Source organism: Oculina patagonica, chromosome 13 (assembly GCF_052425735.1).
Source record: "Oculina patagonica isolate OP01 chromosome 13, crgOcupat, whole genome shotgun sequence".
Taxonomy (NCBI): domain Eukaryota; kingdom Metazoa; phylum Cnidaria; class Anthozoa; order Scleractinia; family Oculinidae; genus Oculina; species Oculina patagonica.
Window position 1 is genome coordinate 16,201,467 of NC_135770.1, and position 19,067 is coordinate 16,220,533.

General features: G+C 38.4%; 2 protein-coding genes across 3 annotated transcripts in view; one reads left to right on the plus strand and one right to left on the minus strand.

Moving 5' to 3' along the window:
- Window positions 1-227: 227 nt before the first annotated feature.
- LOC144634734 (uncharacterized) lies at window positions 228-9,493 on the minus strand. The gene is made up of 11 exons (XM_078493766.1): window positions 9,078-9,493; window positions 7,871-7,877; window positions 7,458-7,559; window positions 7,018-7,048; window positions 5,939-6,037; window positions 5,344-5,399; window positions 4,598-4,692; window positions 3,994-4,024; window positions 3,551-3,659; window positions 2,111-2,311; window positions 228-1,598 (listed from the first exon to the last, which is right to left on the minus strand). The coding sequence occupies exons 1-11, from the start codon at window positions 9,293-9,295 to the stop codon at window positions 1,393-1,395; spliced, it is 1,155 nt and encodes a 384-aa protein (XP_078349892.1). The 5' UTR covers window positions 9,296-9,493; the 3' UTR covers window positions 228-1,392.
- Window positions 9,459-19,067, plus strand: part of LOC144634636 (protein NDRG3-like) — a 139,426-nt gene continuing 129,817 nt past the window's right edge. The window contains exons 1-3 of one of the 2 annotated variants that reach the window (XM_078493653.1): window positions 9,459-10,032; window positions 10,511-10,943; window positions 11,850-12,871. In XM_078493653.1, the coding sequence (XP_078349779.1) occupies window positions 9,502-10,032; window positions 10,511-10,943; window positions 11,850-11,917 (1,032 nt within the window). In that variant the 5' untranslated portion in view covers window positions 9,459-9,501 and the 3' untranslated portion in view covers window positions 11,918-12,871. Of the gene's footprint in view, window positions 10,033-10,510; window positions 10,944-11,849; window positions 12,872-19,067 lie in introns of those variants that run through there. The other variant, XR_013567224.1, reaches the window with a different exon arrangement.

A 19,067-nucleotide genomic window follows, 5' to 3' on the forward strand; every position in this document is an offset into this window, starting at 1 on the left:
CCGTCTAGAATAAAGTATCTTCAGGAGCTTTTGTTCTGGGGCATCTTTACCTTTGACGGGAATTTACCTTAACCTTTATCTCTGTCACTGATATGGTGGAACTTTGTTCTGGGGCATCTTTACCTGAAGATACTTTACTAGAAACGGTAAACACTGGTTGGACAAAGACTCGAGACACTGGCTAGCTGCCTCTACCGACAAGTAAAAGACAATTAAACAGGACATAATGCAAGAACACAGAACCATGACTTTATTTTAAAAAACTGATAATACCAAAGTTTACCAAGTAATTTGTTAAATACATACTCTTTTGGGAGACTGGCTACATCGTATAAATGTACAAATACATAGTTCAAAATTGGCGAACATTCTATAAAAAGAAAGAATTCTTAAAAAATGAGCTGAAAAAACAAGAAGACCCTTTTTAAATAATAGCCTGTTCCAGGCCCTGAGATTGCGAAGACCAAATAAGTGACAGCTTTTTAGGCTACAACTGAACAACTCGTAACTCCGTTTTTCCTTGCTATTTTTCGCACGCGCAACAACTGAGTCTGAAATGGGCTGTATTTTAATAACTTCACCGCCCTGTTTATCTTCTGAAACGAGGCTTAATCAGGCCGAGTGATGATAAAGGTGAAATACCGTAAAAAAAACTATGTAAAACCGCACCTTCTCCCATCTAGTAAGCACCCCTTTAACACTCTTCTACCCTCCATTAAGCCAACCCCCGCCCCTTCCTCCTCCGTCTTTCCTACAGACGACAATTATGAGCAAGGAAATTAAACAAGTTTTGAGAGTTATCCGTCCACGCGGGTTCCACTACGTAAACCTTTTGTTACCGGCCTTACATCTTTTTTTGTTATTGCCGATTAATAATTTTAAATAAATATCCCTTTCTCAGCGCACCCCATTCTAAAGGACGGCATGATACTGTGTTAAAAAAAACCATTCTCTACTCACAATACCAAACGTTTTTCTTCTTATTTTACTTTATAGGTCAAATGAAGGTATTTATCGGAGCTCTGATGTGAAATATAACACCAGGGATATGTCTTTTTATATAACCTATCTAAAACAGTAAACAATGGTTCCAAATTTGTTCTAAAAGTTTGCCCGGTGGTAAATGGTTACAAGCCCACTGTTGCTAATGAACGAACCGTTGGGTAGAATTGCTTAGGTTTTCATTCTATGCTCACCTTAACCCCAGGAGTTTCAATCCCCCACCCCACATTTCCACCTGTTGATCACGATTTTATAACCAAGAGAAGAAATCGTTATCAAGACGGTCACAAGTTTCGTGTCGTTTTCTCTCTATTGTTCCTGCGCTGTTAAAGCCAAGACTGTTACGATTGTCACGCAAAACACAAGTGTCACGCTAGCTTCTCACGCGTATCAGAAGTATCTGTTCCCTCCTGGCGCTCGCCTGAAATAGTAGAAATAGTAAAACTTGAGCCTTGTCACGATGTACTTAAATGTGGAGACAGGGTCTTTGCCACTGACGTGACAGCAAAACAATGTCACGCAAACAGCTAGTGCAGCAGTGATGAGGAAGAAACAGAACATGGCTTGACCAGGGCTGATACTCATTTGCTCGTCTGCTGAGAAGAAAGACAAAAGGATCCGTTAATAAATGTAGTACAGGATGCAATAGAGTAAAAACTCACGCATAAGAACCTAAAATTTAAAAACCTGTTGGGCTGAAATTTTCATTTAAAACCCCCTTTTCATAAGAACCTATTTAGCCTAAAATTTTTAACAAGTTCTTATTTTACAAAAATGAAGGCACAGATGAAAATACAGAAAAAAAATTTAGTCTAGACATGCACGTTAGTACTTTGGAAAAATAAATTTACTGTATGGTTATCATCCGAAAAACTATATCACATATGCCCTGTAGTAGTTATCTGTGCTGATCGCTAGTGCCCCTATCAAATTAAGAACCTATTTAAAAACCTAAATAGCCTAAAATCCTACTAAATACCATTTCTATGAAAACCTATTTAGGCTAAGTTTGTAAAATCTAGGATCTTATATGTGAGATTTAACTGTATCACAATACACTCAAAATAACCTGACCAACATCTATTAACAAATAAACTCCAAGACATACCGTTGACTTGTGCATCAGGCGTGTCTGTGTCACGTTCATCCTCCTGACCCTCTCCAGCAGGACTTTGTCTCGAATCCATAGATTCGTCTCCATTCTTTTTGTTTTCTTTTTTTACTGACTCAACATTTTCTGGAGTCTTTGCAACCTCTTCAGGAACTGTCTCACCAGACTGCTTGGATTCGTTGAATTTCTGCATGGCGGCTGAGAGAAGAATACAAGAGATGAAGAGCACATGAGTTCAGTGTTTTTCGATAAACAAGCAGAAAGAGGAGGGTGAATAGGGGTATCGATCCGCCACTATTTTCGTTCAAATCCGGATCCGCATTGCTTGAGAACTTTATGTGGCATAGCTTCACTGGAACGGACTGTAAATTATTGTGTTTTAATGCTGATTTTAAAGAAGTTTCCTATAATATTAATTGCTTGTTTGAACGAAGGCAACGTTACAGCACTATTTAAAACATCGATATAATACAACAAACGTCCCGAAACCATTTTAAGACCCGAGGGCAGCTTTTTATAACTTTAATTCTGGCTCGTCCCCAGTCGTCTTCATATAACACGCGGCAAAGATACAGTCTCGTACGCCCATAGCTTCACGTGCATCAACCACTTCCTCAAGAGCACGAGCTCTCCAAGCCAAGGCAAAGCAAGCAGAGTTAGAAGCGAGGATCATGTTGAAGATACAAGGAAAGAAGCAGAAGGGGTGAGACTATGAGCAGAATTTGAAGCTGCTACTGCTATCTGCAAAGTGCTTGAAAATGCGATAAACCGCGTGCTATATGAAGACGACTAGGGATGAGTCAGGCCAAAATCCAACCGTTTACGTTGTATCAGTTTAAGGTTTCATTGACAAAAACTGAATCTCTGTTGGTAAACATTCTGTAAACAATATAACTTTTCGGGCCAAATATCCGTGATCCGAAAGTTCGTTTAGACCGTTTAGGATCCACGATTCAAACTTCAAGACAGGTAGAGTCTGCAATCCGGGCCAAAATTCTCAGCTGATCTGCGATCCACCGTATTTTCGAAATCCGCAAATCCCCTCAATTTATTGCAAAAGTCCGCAATCCGTGTGATTTTTAAGACCCAATCCGTCCATCCCGGTAGCTATTTAACCCCCATCCATAAAACGGCATATTTCACATTTGCAGAGTATTGTCTTTTTTTGAACTATGAACGACACCCTAGGCTGTGGTTTCTAAGGGGCACGAATGAATGAATACGACAAGACGAATGAATGAATACGACAAGATCACGAGACGGTTTTCGGGGAGTGCTCGAGCTATTTTTGATTGGACAATAAGAATCGGAATCAATGATCGGAAACTGATTTTATTCACGTTTTCTCGCGGCTGGAAATCCTTCTGTTTTCACTTTAGTTCTCACTTTAGTTCTTCCATCATCCATCTGTTTTAATACTCAGACCATTTTTCCTACCTGTATATTGCTCCTTTCCCATCTCAGCATAAATGACAGTAAAAAGATCCAGTGTACGTTTTGTTATGGGATGTTCCTCTCCATATATGGATTGACGCAGTTTAACGGCCTAGAGACAATTTGGAAATAACACTTTTAAGTTATAAAGAAATTGATAAGACTGTCAAGAGTCTGATCCTTTAACTTAATGAGCCTTAGCTTTATGCATGTCTTCTGAGCGTTAACCCTAGCTTATTAGGTAAAGAGAGAATCTTTGCAAGTCAAATGGAAAAGATCAAGTTATGATCAAGATGCAGTACATTTTTCACTTAAGGCAAATGTATCGAACCAGTTCAAGTTTTCAAAACTATTTCTTACAAACCCCTTTTCTGAAAATTGTACCCCTTGAAAAAGATCTTTCCCTTGTCAAATAATCGTAAGCAAGGAATGCTAAATGGTCTTACCTTACCACAATACTCTAATGCCAGCTGAGCACTGTGAAAAGAGAAACGAGAAATATAAAGTATACATGTACTGTAAATATTAAAGTCATTAGGCATTTAAACCACAGGAAAGAGGTAGCATCCTTGAATCATACTTTTTTTAACCGTTTTGAGCACTTTTGAACGCATATTTTAACGATCATTTACGTTATTTCTGATTCGAACTACCTTTTTGACCAGTTCTTATTTTCGCGGGATCTTAATTTCACGAAAATGGAACGGGCATATTTCACGAGACTTAATTTTCCCGATTTGGCCAAAAATACGTAATTAACATAAAAAAATACAATGAAAAACGTTAAAAATAAATTTTCGCGGGTTTTTAATTTTTGCGATTTTTTTGAAAATCGCGAAAATTAAGTCCTGCGAAAATAAGTAACAATAAGGTAAATAGTTTTTTTTTTCTCATTAGTCACTGGGGTGGGAGTCAGGTGTCAGGCCCTAAAACAGAACATGAGGACTCTTGGCCAGGCTTAAATAATTCTGGATTTATGCCACTATGTCTAATAATTCTTAACAGACATCATACATGTCAATGTAGACCATGTTTTGTCTTGGCACTTACTCTTTCTGCTTCAAACACATGTGTGCCAGCTTCTCATATTCATTTGCTGATCGTGCTTCAGCTGATTGTCCCTGTGGATCATCCTTGACTTCAGGCTGGGAGAAAAAAGTACAGATGAACTTTGGACTTGGGACATGTTACATATTTGTTCCGTATATTTGTGCATGACTGGGACCAGGGCTCAGGTTGTAGTGGGAGATCCAGACCTTCAGGTAAGTGTGGGTAAAGATAATTCAGACTCCTGGAATAAGAGAGGCACCCCCTCTCAAAAATAATTTTTCTCGGCCCTTTGGGCCTCAGTTTCGCCTACAAATAAGGTTGGGGCCCAGCGCCCTCAGCCCTCTCCACTAGATTCGCCAGTGGGTAGGCTCAACCACCAGCTGCTGTTTGGGAAATGAACAAAGACTGGACTCGATAGGGTGCAATGGAAATCGAGCCTTGGGCTCAGGGTGTGGTAAAATAACTTTATTTGGGCAAAACATTGGTCCTGAAAAAGATCTGGGATGAGCAGGTTTGGAGCAAAACAAAAGAGTCAATAACAGACTGTTTTGTAGTGACAGGGTAGGGGGGACTCTACTTGGCAGTGACAGGAATTCCCCCCTCCCCCCCCCCCCACACACACACACTGAAAGTTACCTTAAATAAGGGCCCCACCATACATAAATTCATTCCTAGGACTACACTGCATGTTCTGAGAAGCTTAAAAGCCTAACATGTCTTTTTCAGCTGATTCATGCTGATCTAACCTGGGACACTTTATTTCCTGTACTCTTGTCTGATGTAGAGAAACTGGCGGTATTATCTACAAAATTAATAGACAGTAACAACCTTAGTCAATGGTCTAAGTTTGTGTTTTTTGTGTATTTTTTTGTATTTGTGTTTAAAAATAACAGACTGAGCTAGTAGAGATCAGACAAGTCAAAGCCTTGGCCTGCTCATGGGAGTCGATACGTTGCTAATTAATATAAAATAAAATATCAATTTTAAAATGAAAATTTAAAGAGGTCTGTGATTTTATGGTTGTTTGGGGAAGATCTCAAACCTTAGAGTGAGTGGCAGATGTAAAGATTTTTTTAGGGGATTGGGGGGGGGGGAGTTTAAAGTTTGACATTAGCAATCTTTTTTCATGATTCTGAGTTTCATATAGTTTTCCTTAAATGGTTCAATTATACCAGACATCTTTTTTCAAACCAAAGGCATGTGATTTTTATCAGGATTTTTTTCCAAGACAACTTGACCATATCCCAAGATTACTTAAGATATCCAAGGACATTTCCAACATTTCTAAAGATGCTCCTGACCAAACATTCCAAAATGATTGACGGAAGTCTACCCACTCACCCGGTTCAACCTGTTTTGATTGAACTTCATTTCCAACACTGATAAGTGACGTTTCATAATATAATTTTTCAGCCTGAGCAAATGAAACAGCATTCTCATCTAGGAAACTAGTTAAGGACTGAAATGAATGGTCCAAAAAACGAATTTTATAAACAAATTAAATTTAAATAAGACTAAATTTTGATAAACATTTGACAATAAAAATAAGCGGGAGTAAGACACAATGTTTCAATGTCATCCTGACATCATTTTCAAGTGACAAATAAAATAACGGTTCAACAGTGTTATATATGCGATTAGAGGTGTGATGTTTCATTAACATATCTGTTTTAAACAAATAGTTTTGCACGGATAGAATCCAATTGCGAGTTCAGGCTAGGTTTCTTCTTTCTTTTAAACAACATAATTTTTGTAAATCAAGCAGTCCAGTTTTCCGCTGCATCCAGTTTTTCCGTCCTAAAGAAATGCAGCGGAAAACTGGACTGCTTGATTTACAAAATGTTGTTTATTAGAAAACAGTGGGAGAATCAATCAGATTTGCGGATTTCCAATAGAACACAGCTGAGTTTCTACTACATGATTAATAAAGTGTTATCCTCAGGTTAAGACAGATTTGACCCAACAAATACAACCTACACTGACTTTGTTTCTTCACGTCAACTTGCGAGGAATCCAAATACAGTCAAAGCCCAATTGACGTTCATATTCATCACCCTACCTATTGTTTTCAACATTACTGATCCTAGCAGCATGCAAGACATGTGTCACACTCAACCTTTAAATGACCTAATTAACTTGCCACTAGTCTCCTGTAGCTCAGTTGTTAGGACATTATCTTAACCAGTGTCCAGGAGGTCAACTACCATTTGGGACTCGGAACGTAAATTCCTTGTCCAATCCCCGTGAAAAACTGAATACAGTTACTCACAAAAATTACAATATTTACAACTTTGTACATAATAAAACAATAGCATAAAATGTGTCAAAATGATATAAGTAAGTTATATAAGTTAAAAGAGTGTAAAGTTTTTAAACTTTACACTCATTTTCGTTTAAAATCGAAAATGATCAAAAGATACAATCTCCAATCTGACTGTATATCTCTGCTATCTGCCAAGAAAGAAACAACATAACTATTCACAAAATTAAAAAAATGTTAATGTGATTTTATTGACCCACGGAACACAGATGAGCTCTGAGGTGCTTGTAATAAAGTTCACATTATGCATCAAGATTAGATTGAATTGCAATTTAGAGTGTTGGCTTTCTGTGTAGAAGGGGAAACTGGAAAAAACCTTGAAGGGTTTTTGTATCTTTGAATTGGTAGGTCTCGTGATATTACGGAGTCCAAATATCATTTCTATCAATTTTCTCACAACTGATTTTGTAGTCAAATCTTGATTTTGATCAGCCGTCAAACTTTGATTTTTTTCTGAAGAACTTTAACCCATACATGCATTATGTGTAGATGTTTAAAGCATAGGAAAGAGAAGAGTAAAGTTCTAACTGACATACTCACATTATGAAGACAATCTGGAAGTTGTTGAAATTCAGATCCATCTTTTAATCCTCGCACACAGGCCAATAGACAATACAGAGCATGCTGCAAGTTGCCTTTCTTCTGTTTACAAGATGATCACACCCAAATTCAAAGATGCAATTTAATATTTCTTATAGTTATATTACTGTAATAATGATGACAATGACTGTAATGTAGAGAAGTCATACAATAACCCTAAAAATTGTGTAGGCTAGCTATTAGAGCCATGTGCCCTCTTCTGTTAAGGAAAGAAAACTCATCTCAGCTAGCATCAGACCTGGCTCATTAACTGGAAAGGTCAGCCTCATAACACAAAGCAAAATACAAGATAAACTGTTCCATTTAGAACCTTGGTCAGTAACTCAATAGGAAAGAACAAGTCATCTTTCTACCTTAAATCTGAAAAAGAAAAAAAAGTGGTATACATTAATGGTTACAGAAAAGACACGGGGTATCTAGTACCTTTTCACAGGGAACTTTGGGGCTGTGACTAAAAGTAGGAAAGAGACATGGGGACTGGGTTGAGTGGACTCATGTTCTGGATGCAGATGCATAACACAGAATGTGGGATGTCAGGACCACAGGAAGCAGGACGCGGATTGGGATATGGGGATGCAAAATTGGGGACACTGGGACATAAACAAACTGAACCAGTTTTTTCTGTTGAATGTGTAAAATACAATTTCCAGTGGTGTCAAGGTCTTACTGTCCATTAAATCTAAGCATAAACATGTTATGAAAAAAGATGTTCTAACTGGGTATCAGAGGTTGCATGATAGTCACCAAACTTCAAAGGTTGAAGGGTTTTCAGACAACGTTTCGAACGAGCACATCCCCACGTCCCAGGCCACTCATCCCTACATCCCAAATATGTGTCCTTGTGTCCCAGTCCCCATGTCCCTATCCCACCTTTAGTCACAGCCAAACTGTGGAGGTCACTATACTATACTAAAGAAATAAAAACACACCCGAGTGCATTGTTGAGTTGTATAAGCACGCAAGAATTTTTAAGAACACGAGAGAAGTGCATAGAGAAGCACAAGGCGCAGCCGAGTGCTTCTCGCACTTCTCGAGTGTTCTTAAAAATTCCCAAGTGCTTATATAACTCAACAATGCACGAGAAGAAAGTTTTTTATTTCTTTTATGAAATGTTAAAGAAATTGCGCGCGCTAAAACTTGTGGCGTAAGCAGCGTGCATTATAACTCAATAAAGCATGTGCGTGACGTATGCAGCGTGCTTTATGGAGCTATAATGAAGTCAAACTGACCAATCACAGCGCGCGCAATTTCTCGGACATTTTATAATAAACAAGAAATGTGCACAAAGGGCTATAGATACAGCTGTACAATCTCGGCCACACATCAATAATCCCTTAAATTATGACCATCACAACTTTTCCTTCTTAATGTTGGCAACATGTAAAATGCACTTCATTAAAACGATGTACACTGTAGCCGTAGCTAGTTAATCCTTTCTTTTTAAGATTGTTATAAATTCTTTCAACAATCAACTTTTACAATTTCCTGAGGTAAGTCGAGATTTCGCTAAATAATATCATGTCCACGTTTTAAAAGGACATCTTGCAATTTAAAGCTTACTTGATTCCTTTTTCAAACATTAAATGTCGTTCGTGGTCATTCAGTGGTTCCTCGGGTAATTTCTCATCAGATAGGAGGTCAGTTTGTTCGCTGGTATCTGCAGTGTTTTGGTCGACTTCACTGGAATGTTTATCGTCATTACTCCGCTCTACATCTTCAACATTGTTATCAGTCCTCTCTCCATCAACCTGTGCGTTTGAAGCTGTAGCACTTGTCATCCTTAAATGTGGATGAACGCGGAAATTTTAGCTTTAAAAATACATGTTGTTAGCTAGAGAACATTTGATCAAGAACCACACAGTATTCGCGCCTCGCAACAGTCCTGGTTCAGTTTACACTTCATGTAACTTGCATTGAAACGCTCGATATTCGAACGGTCCCGTGGAACTTTGCAATCGCGTCTTGGCAAAAAAACACGAACAAGATGGATGCACAACCTCTTGTCAGCCTTACTTCGATAGATATTCACGAACCCGAGCCAAAAGTCTTCGACGACCACGAGGCGTTCGTTTCTCTTCTTTCTGAACACGACGTGGAAACTTCCAGGGGCAAACTTCATGTGACTCGACAAGGAAAGGATGGAAAGACTGCCATCGTCACGTTCCATGATATTGGGCAAAATCACACATCAGCATTTCTCGGGTTTTTTAACTTCAATGAAACTCGGCCACTGCTCGATCATTTCTGCATCTACCACATTGATGCACCTGGGCAGCAGGAAGACAGTGAAGACCTACCAGAAGAATACTTGTTCCCTACAATGGACGAGTTGTCCGTGATGGTCGGTGATGTGGTGAATTTTTTCGGCATCAAGCGATTTATTGGCTTCGGTGTTGGTGCGGGAGCCAACATCCTCAGTCGATATGCGCTCTGGAATCCCAATAAGGTTGAAGCGCTAGTGCTGGTGGAATTAGTGGCATCTAACGGAGGATGGATCGAATGGGGTTACCAAAAGGTACATGAACATTTGTACGTGCAATAATTCAAGCTTATGTCTCATTTAATAGCAAGTGTGCAGGTCCGCTGTAAGCTTATTAATGTAAGCTTGGCAAGGGTGTTAATTATTTATCAAACTTATGCGTTAGATTCACAATAACACCTCTGCAATATTAATTGCTTTTACCTGTTAAAGTATTGCGTTGAAAATCACATGGGAAATAACAAGTACTGTTGCTGAAAACAAATAAAACTATTCTTATGTGTCATCCAAGGGGAAGGTGAAGGGGGTGGGGAATGCAAAAAAGTAAGAACCACCTGCATAATCCAGATGCATTAATTTATTTGGGCTTATTTTTTTAGGCTTATAGTCTAATTGTTAAATATTTATATATGAAAATATAAAGTAAACAAAGTCACATGCAACTCTTCTGGGCAAGGATATTTTGAGAGCTGCTACCTGATAGCTTAATTATATTTTGACATTTGTTCCATAGATGTGTGTCAAACAGCTGCAAAGTAAAGGATTGACAACTTTTGTGGAGGATTATCTTCTCTGGCATCACTTTGGCAAAAAGACAAAGGAGGAAAACCTGGATCTTGTACATGCCTTTAAACAGAGCCTCCACACAGTCCTGTCTCCTCGCAACCTCTCCCTATTTATTAACTCTTACCTGCGACGCACAGACCTTCATATACAGCGCCCAGAGCTTGGCAGTGCTAAGAAAGTGCAGTCCCTAAAGTGTTCTACTTTGCTGATAACTGGAGCTAACTCTCCACACCAAGATGATGTCATCGACACCAACTCCAGATTGGATCCCACGATTTCCAATTACTTCAGTGTGTCAGACTCGGGGGGCATGCCGCTAGAAGAACAGCCACATAAAGTGGCAACTTCAGTGATTCTATTCCTTCAGGGCCTGGGCTATTGTAAGTATAACATATTGTATTGTGCACAGCTTAAGTATTTGTACAATAAGTAGTGAGTAGTGGGCATACTTTTTTTGTATTTTTGTAAGTGATGTGCTTCTGTGTGTTTGCAATTACAAGAAAAAAAAAGGTATAACATTTTGACCAAGAACTGTTGTGTAGAAATAGAGAATTAAGGGTAACAACCACAAAATTACAAAAGTTTCAAAAAAGGAAAAGGAAAAAACTTAAAAACTCTTAAATTAATATGGACCCCAATATACATTGTAGTCCTTACCACAATCCACATACTCTAATTCATAGACCACACCACACTTCTTTCCGCTAGTAATTGGGACTTTAGTGTGTACCAGCTGTGACTTGATGGTGTTGAAAGGTATGCAGTAGGTGTTGACATCCTGCTTTTTGAAAGTGCAAAAGATTTTCTGATACCCCTTGTACCGGTACATAGGGGAGCAGAATATTCACGGTGTATTTCTGTTGTCCTGTTATCTCTGAGCTCTGCTCATACCTTCAGTTCTCTTTGCGACTCCCACCTCCCAAGTTGACATGACAATTAACTTACCACCCCATTCAATATTACTTGAGAAAGGCACCATGATGGCTCCGAATGTTCGTGAAAGCTAAAAGAATTTGACTCAGATGGGTACCTTACATGTAGGTTGAGTCAGACAAAATTGTTTGATAGGGTGATTGTAGACCTGCATGCCCCATCCTAAACAAAACATTTTAATTTCACTATGTACATCATGAACAACAATTATTACTCCCTAATTACAGAAAGTGTGATGGATGTGAAGTTGTTTCCTAATTTCACTCATCCCCATTTGAATAACCATAGTTATGTATAGCTTTTTGTATCAGTTCATAAGAGGAGTTCCTGATCATGATTAATTTGTTTTGCAGTGACTCGTCTTCATACACATCCTCCAAAGGTCACACCTCCAGCAACAAGGGAACCAAGTGTGTGTTGAGCCCAGTTTAAATGAAAAACAGTCTGTGCACACTGCAATCACACCAAGCTGATGGAACAGCCTATGCACAATAATAGCTCCAGAGAGTCAAATGATGCAGCCTCTTCATTTAACTATTAAGTTCCCCACTGTAATAAATTATGATCATGACTTTTATCGACTTTAAAATACCTAAATGTCCTGTTAAACCCCCTCTTAGTCAAAGCTCACTTCATGTACTCCTGCAAGCTTACAATAGTTTTGGCCTCTAGCTAATACAGGATTATTAATCTGGACACTTTCCGGGGTTTTCTTGCTGCTTACCTAAATACAATCCCAAAAAGTCTACATTCAACATATAAGTAAAATAATTTGAATAAGTTGATGGAGGTATTGTTAAAAATTGAATCAGATGAGATAAAAAAGAACAAGAGAATAATTACTAGTAATGTTATAAGCCAGGTTGTTGAAAAGTTGGATAATATGTTTTATATACTGGATAAATCACTATGAATTTCATATGAAATATTTCAACAACAAAAACCTATGCTATACACTAGATAGCAATTTATCCATTATAAAGCATTATCTTGCCTTTCCTTGAACCAAAGTGTTCTGATTCACACCTAGTTTGACATTTAACGATATATAGTTTGATGTACAATTCATAGATGAAATATTCTTTCACTAAATTTCACAAGAAGTTAGCTATTAAATTGGTACACAATTTTATTGCTTCAAATTAAGTTGCTCAGGTTTGAATTAATGAGCATGTTCCATGCACTTGTGAGGAAACAGAATAAACTATTGTAGAAAATAAATATGCAAGATATGTTGTTCATTCCTTACATTTTAGAGCCTAATATAAATTATTGTTAGATGTACAATGTATGAAGTTAGTGAACATTGTGTAGCACTGAATGTAAGAATTCTTTGTCGGATATTTAATAAATTAAGCTCTGTTCTATTGTATAATTCTTGAATCTTTGTTCAGATTTGATAGAAGACAAAGACACTGTCCTTACCTCCTCCCCCCCCCCCCCCCCCCCCTTCTTGTATAAGTATTACCAGGAACTCATATCATTTGAGGTTAACATATTAACCCCGTGCTAGATTATTATGATTAACCAGGTGGTGAGTCCCTTATGGAACTCATATTTTCTTAAGGCAGCATATTAACTTCGTGCTAGGGCTTTTAAGAATTTGCTCAAAATTACTTTTGTTCCAAAAATCCAAAAAAGTCGCTTTTGATTAGAAAAGTTGCTCGAAAGTTAAATTGCCCCAAACGCTGCTTTTTTCGACATTTTTGCGTGTTTACAAGCAAAAGGAAGGAGAATAGCGGTTAAGTTGGGTAATCTCGAACCACATTCTTGTTAACTCTCAAGGGACTGTTTCAATTTCTCAGGGGAATACTTTCCGCTGTGGGCGATCAAAGTGCGTGACTTGTAAAGTGTTACTCTATAGTTGTGCTTCAGCATCCCGTTCTTGTAGAAAAAACGTGACTTGTCAAATTAACAAACGTTATTGCGACCAGCGAACAAGAACCAGCGCAGTTCGCTGGGAGCAACTCTAATGCTGGTTGGTGAGGAAAGATTTTTTTGACGCTGACTAGCGATTGCGTTATATACTCCTAAAATTCGCGGGCGCTTGTATTGTTCTCGAGCTATATTTGGCATTTAGCACGTGAACAAATGTTCCTGTTCATATGATTTTTATTAAATTAATCCATATTTGGTGCAGCGAAACATGCGTTCAATAATTTCATATTCCTTATTTGGCGTGTTCGTACGTGCCCGTGTTTTCACGATGTCAACATGTTTTCACATCGCCCATGAGTTTTCTGAGCGGTTAGTGTAAAACGAAGACTAAAATGCAGATTGAGGGTAAAATGAAGACTGCAGACTGGAAGAAAAATGCAGACAGAGGGTAAAGTAACGAAATACGAGTCACAAAGCCTTCCGCCGACTCCAAAGTTCGAAGAAATGTATGTCAGATTACTTTTCGCATGAGCGAACACGTGAATGGACTGGCGGTTTTAAAATGTTAAAATGTCGACACAAAATGTGTTCAATTTTTTACTTTTAATACGGACTAGCAGTGGACACCTTAATAACGATAACTCGCCAAAAACGCGTTGTATCGACCTGAGAAGCTGGCAGACAACAAAGAATGAAACAACGAATCAGAGTAAGTCAACTTTGTTCACAAAATATACATTTTTTTTACTTTTAAAGCAAAACCGTTGTTTCCCATACAAACCCTTATAAATCGAATCTTTGTAACACAACACCGCTCGTAAGCAAGAGTCACGTCCAAAGGTAATCTGATAGAGAGCTTGGGCCGCCTGTGACTCAAGTCATTTGTTTATCGCTCCTTGTGTTGCAGCCGGACGTGTCACGAAATCCTCGATCGTCTGCAATTCGCAACGCAAGCAAGCAAGTTAACCGCTCTCTATAAACATAAAAGTGTTGTACCTTTTATTTTTTTAAATAGAGTTTTATTACGACGGTTAGCGAAGCAAAGCCATTATTTATAACTTTACTGCGGAAGCGTTTAATCTGCGCCAGTTAAAAACACTTGAAAGAGCTGTTGCGGTGGAGCAATTTGATCGCTGAACGTGACCTTGCTGTGTCGGCATGGTATAAAAGAGAATTATTTTTCTAAATTATCCTTAAACCGTCCAGTTAAATGAGTTAAATCGGGTTTTTAAACGTATCAAAAAGTTAATTTGATAGCTTTTGATCAAATTATCTATTTTGTATGACATTTATCACCACTTCATTTTCATGATAACTCATGCGAAGCGTTGTCTGGCGTACATTTCTTTGAAATTTGGAGCAGCTAGCCGGCAGGGAAAAATGGCTTTGTGACTCATATTTCGTTACTTTACCCTCGGTCTGTATTTTTCCCCTGGTCTGCAGTCTGCATTTTACACTGACCGGATTGAAAAACAATAATTCACATAAAACATAACTCATTTCTAGAATTCACATTCCTGTAGTTTCTTTTATTTTACAACATTTTTAAAAGATAATTCTATACAAAATACACATGGTCGCACTACTTAACGTATCGTTATTACTAGTATAACAATTAAAAACGTGAGTAGCCCAAATCTTACGTGACATAACGAATTAAGAATATGAGGAGTTCAGCGCTCGAAGGCAGCGAAGTTTAAAACGATTTAGAACGCAATTTGTACTAGTACAAGTCTTAAGGCGCTAATATTAATTTAACCTAAAACGATTAACAACGCAAATTTGAAATGGTCAGCAAGTCTTTCACACACTAAAACGTTGCTAATAGTTAACCAAAGGGAACTCATTTCGTGACAATTGATTATTTCTGCTGAGTTGCACAATTTAGAATTGCAACATTCAATGCAGGTGTGAAGTGATATTTACAAGTTTTTTTGTAGCCTGTTGTGAAATTACTTCCGGTGAAAGCAGTACACACTAAAAGTTTTTGCTTCTGCTCAGAAGTTAATGCATCGCCATTAGAAAAAAAACAGCAACTGTTTTACTGGAAATGTAGTCGTTAGAAATGGCATGTGTAGCCGTAAGGTAAAAAATAACGCGAGGAGAAGCGGCTTTTGGTAATATCCAAACGAAAATTTACTTCTCAATGTGGGGTTAAGATTGCGTGACGAGACAAAAGGTAACTCTGTCGTGCGTAACCTTTGTCGGGAACCCTGCATTAAGCCGAGTAGGAATCTTTCTAACTCGAAAGGAAACAACTATTTCGATTAAAGGCAAACGTCAAAGTTTACCATTTTTAACCAAGCCAAAGTATATAAGTCGCAAAGCGCCCAGCCGTCGCGACTGACAAATACAGCATTTCCTCCATGGAAATAAAAAAAATGCTTGAACTGAAAGACGTTTGAATTCTTCCATGATATGTTCGAACAACAATGCCCAGAATAAACCTTCTACTCATACTAACTTCATGCAAAAAGTCGATATCTCGAAGAGATCTTTGATCATAAAGAAAATTTCTCCAAACATATGCTAGTTTTCCTTTGAAGGTAAGATTTCTTAGCAGTCTCATGCCATTTAACTACAACAGAAGTGTCTAAATAACATTTTAATTCAGAAATGTGATGAATTACGAGAAAAATCGTGAGTAATGTTTGTTGACTAATTTTGTAATGTTTTAATGGGTTTGAGTTGAATGTCGAGACGCCTTCGGATGTTCCAGTCCACGCAAATCTTCGGCAAACGTCGTTAATCTTTGGAAACGTTCATATGGCCTTCGGACAACATTTGGACAATTTTCGGTGATCTTCTTTTAAGAGATTGCTCAAATTGCAACAAGTTGCTCGAAACATGAAAAGTCCTAACCCCTCCCATCCCAACTACCATTTCTATTTGCTTAATAAAAAGGTAAATGTGCGCGCGCTTTTCGATTAGCCTGGAAAACAATTATTACGCTCACTGACGTCATCAAAGACTAAAACTGAAAACGGAAAAAAGTCGGTGAAAAGTCGAACGCAAAGATGTCTCGATTATTTCGTGGAATATCTCTTGAAAAAACGAACAACAGCCGATTCGGAGTCCGCATTGTTCGTAAAACAAAGGTTAAGAAACTTAAAGCCGTCAATGAAAATAATTTTCTCGATCTGATGAGCTTGCCTGCTGGGATCAGCGACAAAACAGAAAACAGTGGAGGCTTGGGCAGACGACGGAAGAAAACGTTTAGAAGAAACAAAGTCGCGCCAGCACCACAAGAACCGCCGCGTACAGCAGTCAAGTACAGCATGGAGGAGACCTGCTACACTGAGTCAACAGAGGTCGTGGAGGAAGACGGTAATGTGACATTCAGGACATCAGTTCAGAAGTGGGACACCAAGACGGGAAAAGAAATTAAACTGTGTAAAAATAATGAAGCTGAAGAGTCTTCATCATCATTCGGCAAGAACCCGTCGGCATTTCTCAACGTTCTGACTTTACCCAACACAGACAATTATAACGTGTGCAGTGCCAACGGATCACCATTTGGCCTGTCCTTTGATGAAGACGATGTCCCCGGGTCCAGTAGCGTTCCCGTCAAAGAGGAAGTAACCATTAACTTGACGGATGGAAAAGCCTGGGAGGAGTCTGCAAAACAAGCCGAGAAGAAATCCACACTGTCAAGCTTCTTGTCAAAATTTAAGCGTGGGGGACCAAAAACCACCAAGGTCCGCAAGATTCGTATTTAAATGACTTGGCGAACTGCGCCGTTTTATTGATTTCTTTTTTCTTTATCTTTATTTTTGTTGTATTTCACCCGTTTTGATCAAGTTCCCTTTTCAAATTCCTTTTTTCAAAGAACCCTTTACAAGAGCCTATTTCAACAACCTTATAAAGACCTCTTTTTAAAGCACCCTTTTCAAAACCCCCCTTTTGAACACCCCTATTTCAAAGACCCCCGTTTAAATCCCCTTTTTTAATCCCGCTTTCATTAATCATGTTAGTTCTCACTTCTTTCAAGCCCCATTTTCAAAAACCCCGTTAAAACCCCCATTCCAAATGTAGACCCTTTTTCAAATCCCCTTTTTATCACCCCTCTTCAATCCCCTTTTCAAAGTCCCTTTGAATTTGTTCCTTTACTTACTTACGTTTTTTTGTTGCTTGATCAACTGGGTTGAAATGAATTAAGAAAACTCGTGATGTTATTAAAGAAATAAAATTGTTTTTGATGGATTTTCTTTGTTTCTTTGGTGTTGTTAATGTTCAAGAATGTTGTATGTTTTGAGGTTCTGTAATTGGAACAAAGTCGATCAGTATACCGTTGAAAGCACAGGGACCACGCAGTTAGAATTTGAGTGGTGGTGGTGGGGGAGGGGGGGGGGAGGCTTAAACCCTATTGCAGAGACGTGAACCAACTAGGAGGTTCGGGGGCTGCTTCCCCGGGAAACGTTGGATTTTAATTTCTCTTAAATACCGAAAAGTACATTCAAAATTAAAAAAATAAACGTTCAGCCGGAATTTTTTCCCCGAGTTTTTCAGTTAATGCAAAATTTATCATGCTTTATTTCTACAGAAATAAAAAAGTTGATCTACAAAACATTCGATAAAACTACTCACTGACTCTTTACACCTTACACCACAGACCGGGGCGTAGCCAGGAATTTTTTCCGAGGTATGCACAATTTTCCAAATCTACCCTAACACCTCAGCTTTTCCACATCGTTTTCTGCACATTCCTTGATTACCTTTGCTTTTATTGTGGCTATGGCAAGGCTGTAAATGAATGAATGGGGACGTTTTTCTGAGACGTTTTTTTCGCGCGTCGTACTCGTGATTTATACTCGTGTGTCCAACACGCAGAGCGCGATGTCCTCGAGAACCGGGCACGGAACGACGGAACTGATATAGGCAACAGCATCCATTGTAGTTGCTAGCAGTTCTCGATGTGTTAGTGACGTCATAACAGACAATAACGGTTGTTTCTTCCAAGTAACTTTAAAAAAAAAAAAAACACGTTGTTCGCAAATGTTGGCTTCTAAATAGAAGAGTCGTGATTATTGGACAAATGTTGATGTTATTGTAGGCAAAACGCGGGAGTAGGATAAAGATAGGGATACTGCGCCAGTATAGCATGCGTAAGGGGCGCTCATGACGTCACGACCATGAGGTAATTTCCCTTTCCGGAGGATGACATCATCGGATGCAGGGGCGTAATTTCAAGGGCGTAGGGGCGTTCATGGGTGACCGTTTATGGAGGATGACGACGTCATAGTTTAAAAATAAATAGGATGATGAAATATAATAATTTTAGAGGTTGACATCATGTATTGATGCCCTACCCCCATCTGGTTTATTTTCAAAAATTAGTAGATAGAAATATTTTGTGAAATTTATGATTTTAGTAAGGGAACTTCATAACATGATAAAATAACATACGATTTTATTTTATGGGGAGAAATATCAATGTATTCGTGATGGAATGTGTCTAGACGATAAATTACTGTTTATTCCTTAAAAAGTCGCTCAGCAAAGCAAAAATTTTCCTTCCAAAGTTGTATAGTGGAAAAGAGAAAAGTCTTTTATATCGATAATCTAAACAGCAGCAAATCAGAAAACAAAGCAACGATTCTTGTAATCTTTTCTCGTCGCGTGTATATTGCTCTTTACAAACAAAAAGACAACAGTTATTAGCACTATTGTTTTTGTCTTTGTTTAATGAACGA

Bases quoted from the DNA above. Each gene is read 5' to 3' on its own strand.
- LOC144634734 (XM_078493766.1), bottom strand. From the start codon at position 9,295: ATGACAAGTGCTACAGCTTCAAACGCACAGGTTGATGGAGAGAGGACT. The intron at 7,049-7,457 runs GTGAGTATGTCA...CTTTCTTGGCAG, and splicing joins TTCCAGATTGTCTTCATAAT to ATAGCAGAGATATACAGTCA. The intron at 6,038-7,017 runs GTATCTTTTGAT...CTAGTTTCCTAG, and splicing joins ATACAGTCAGATTGGAGATT to ATGAGAATGCTGTTTCATTT.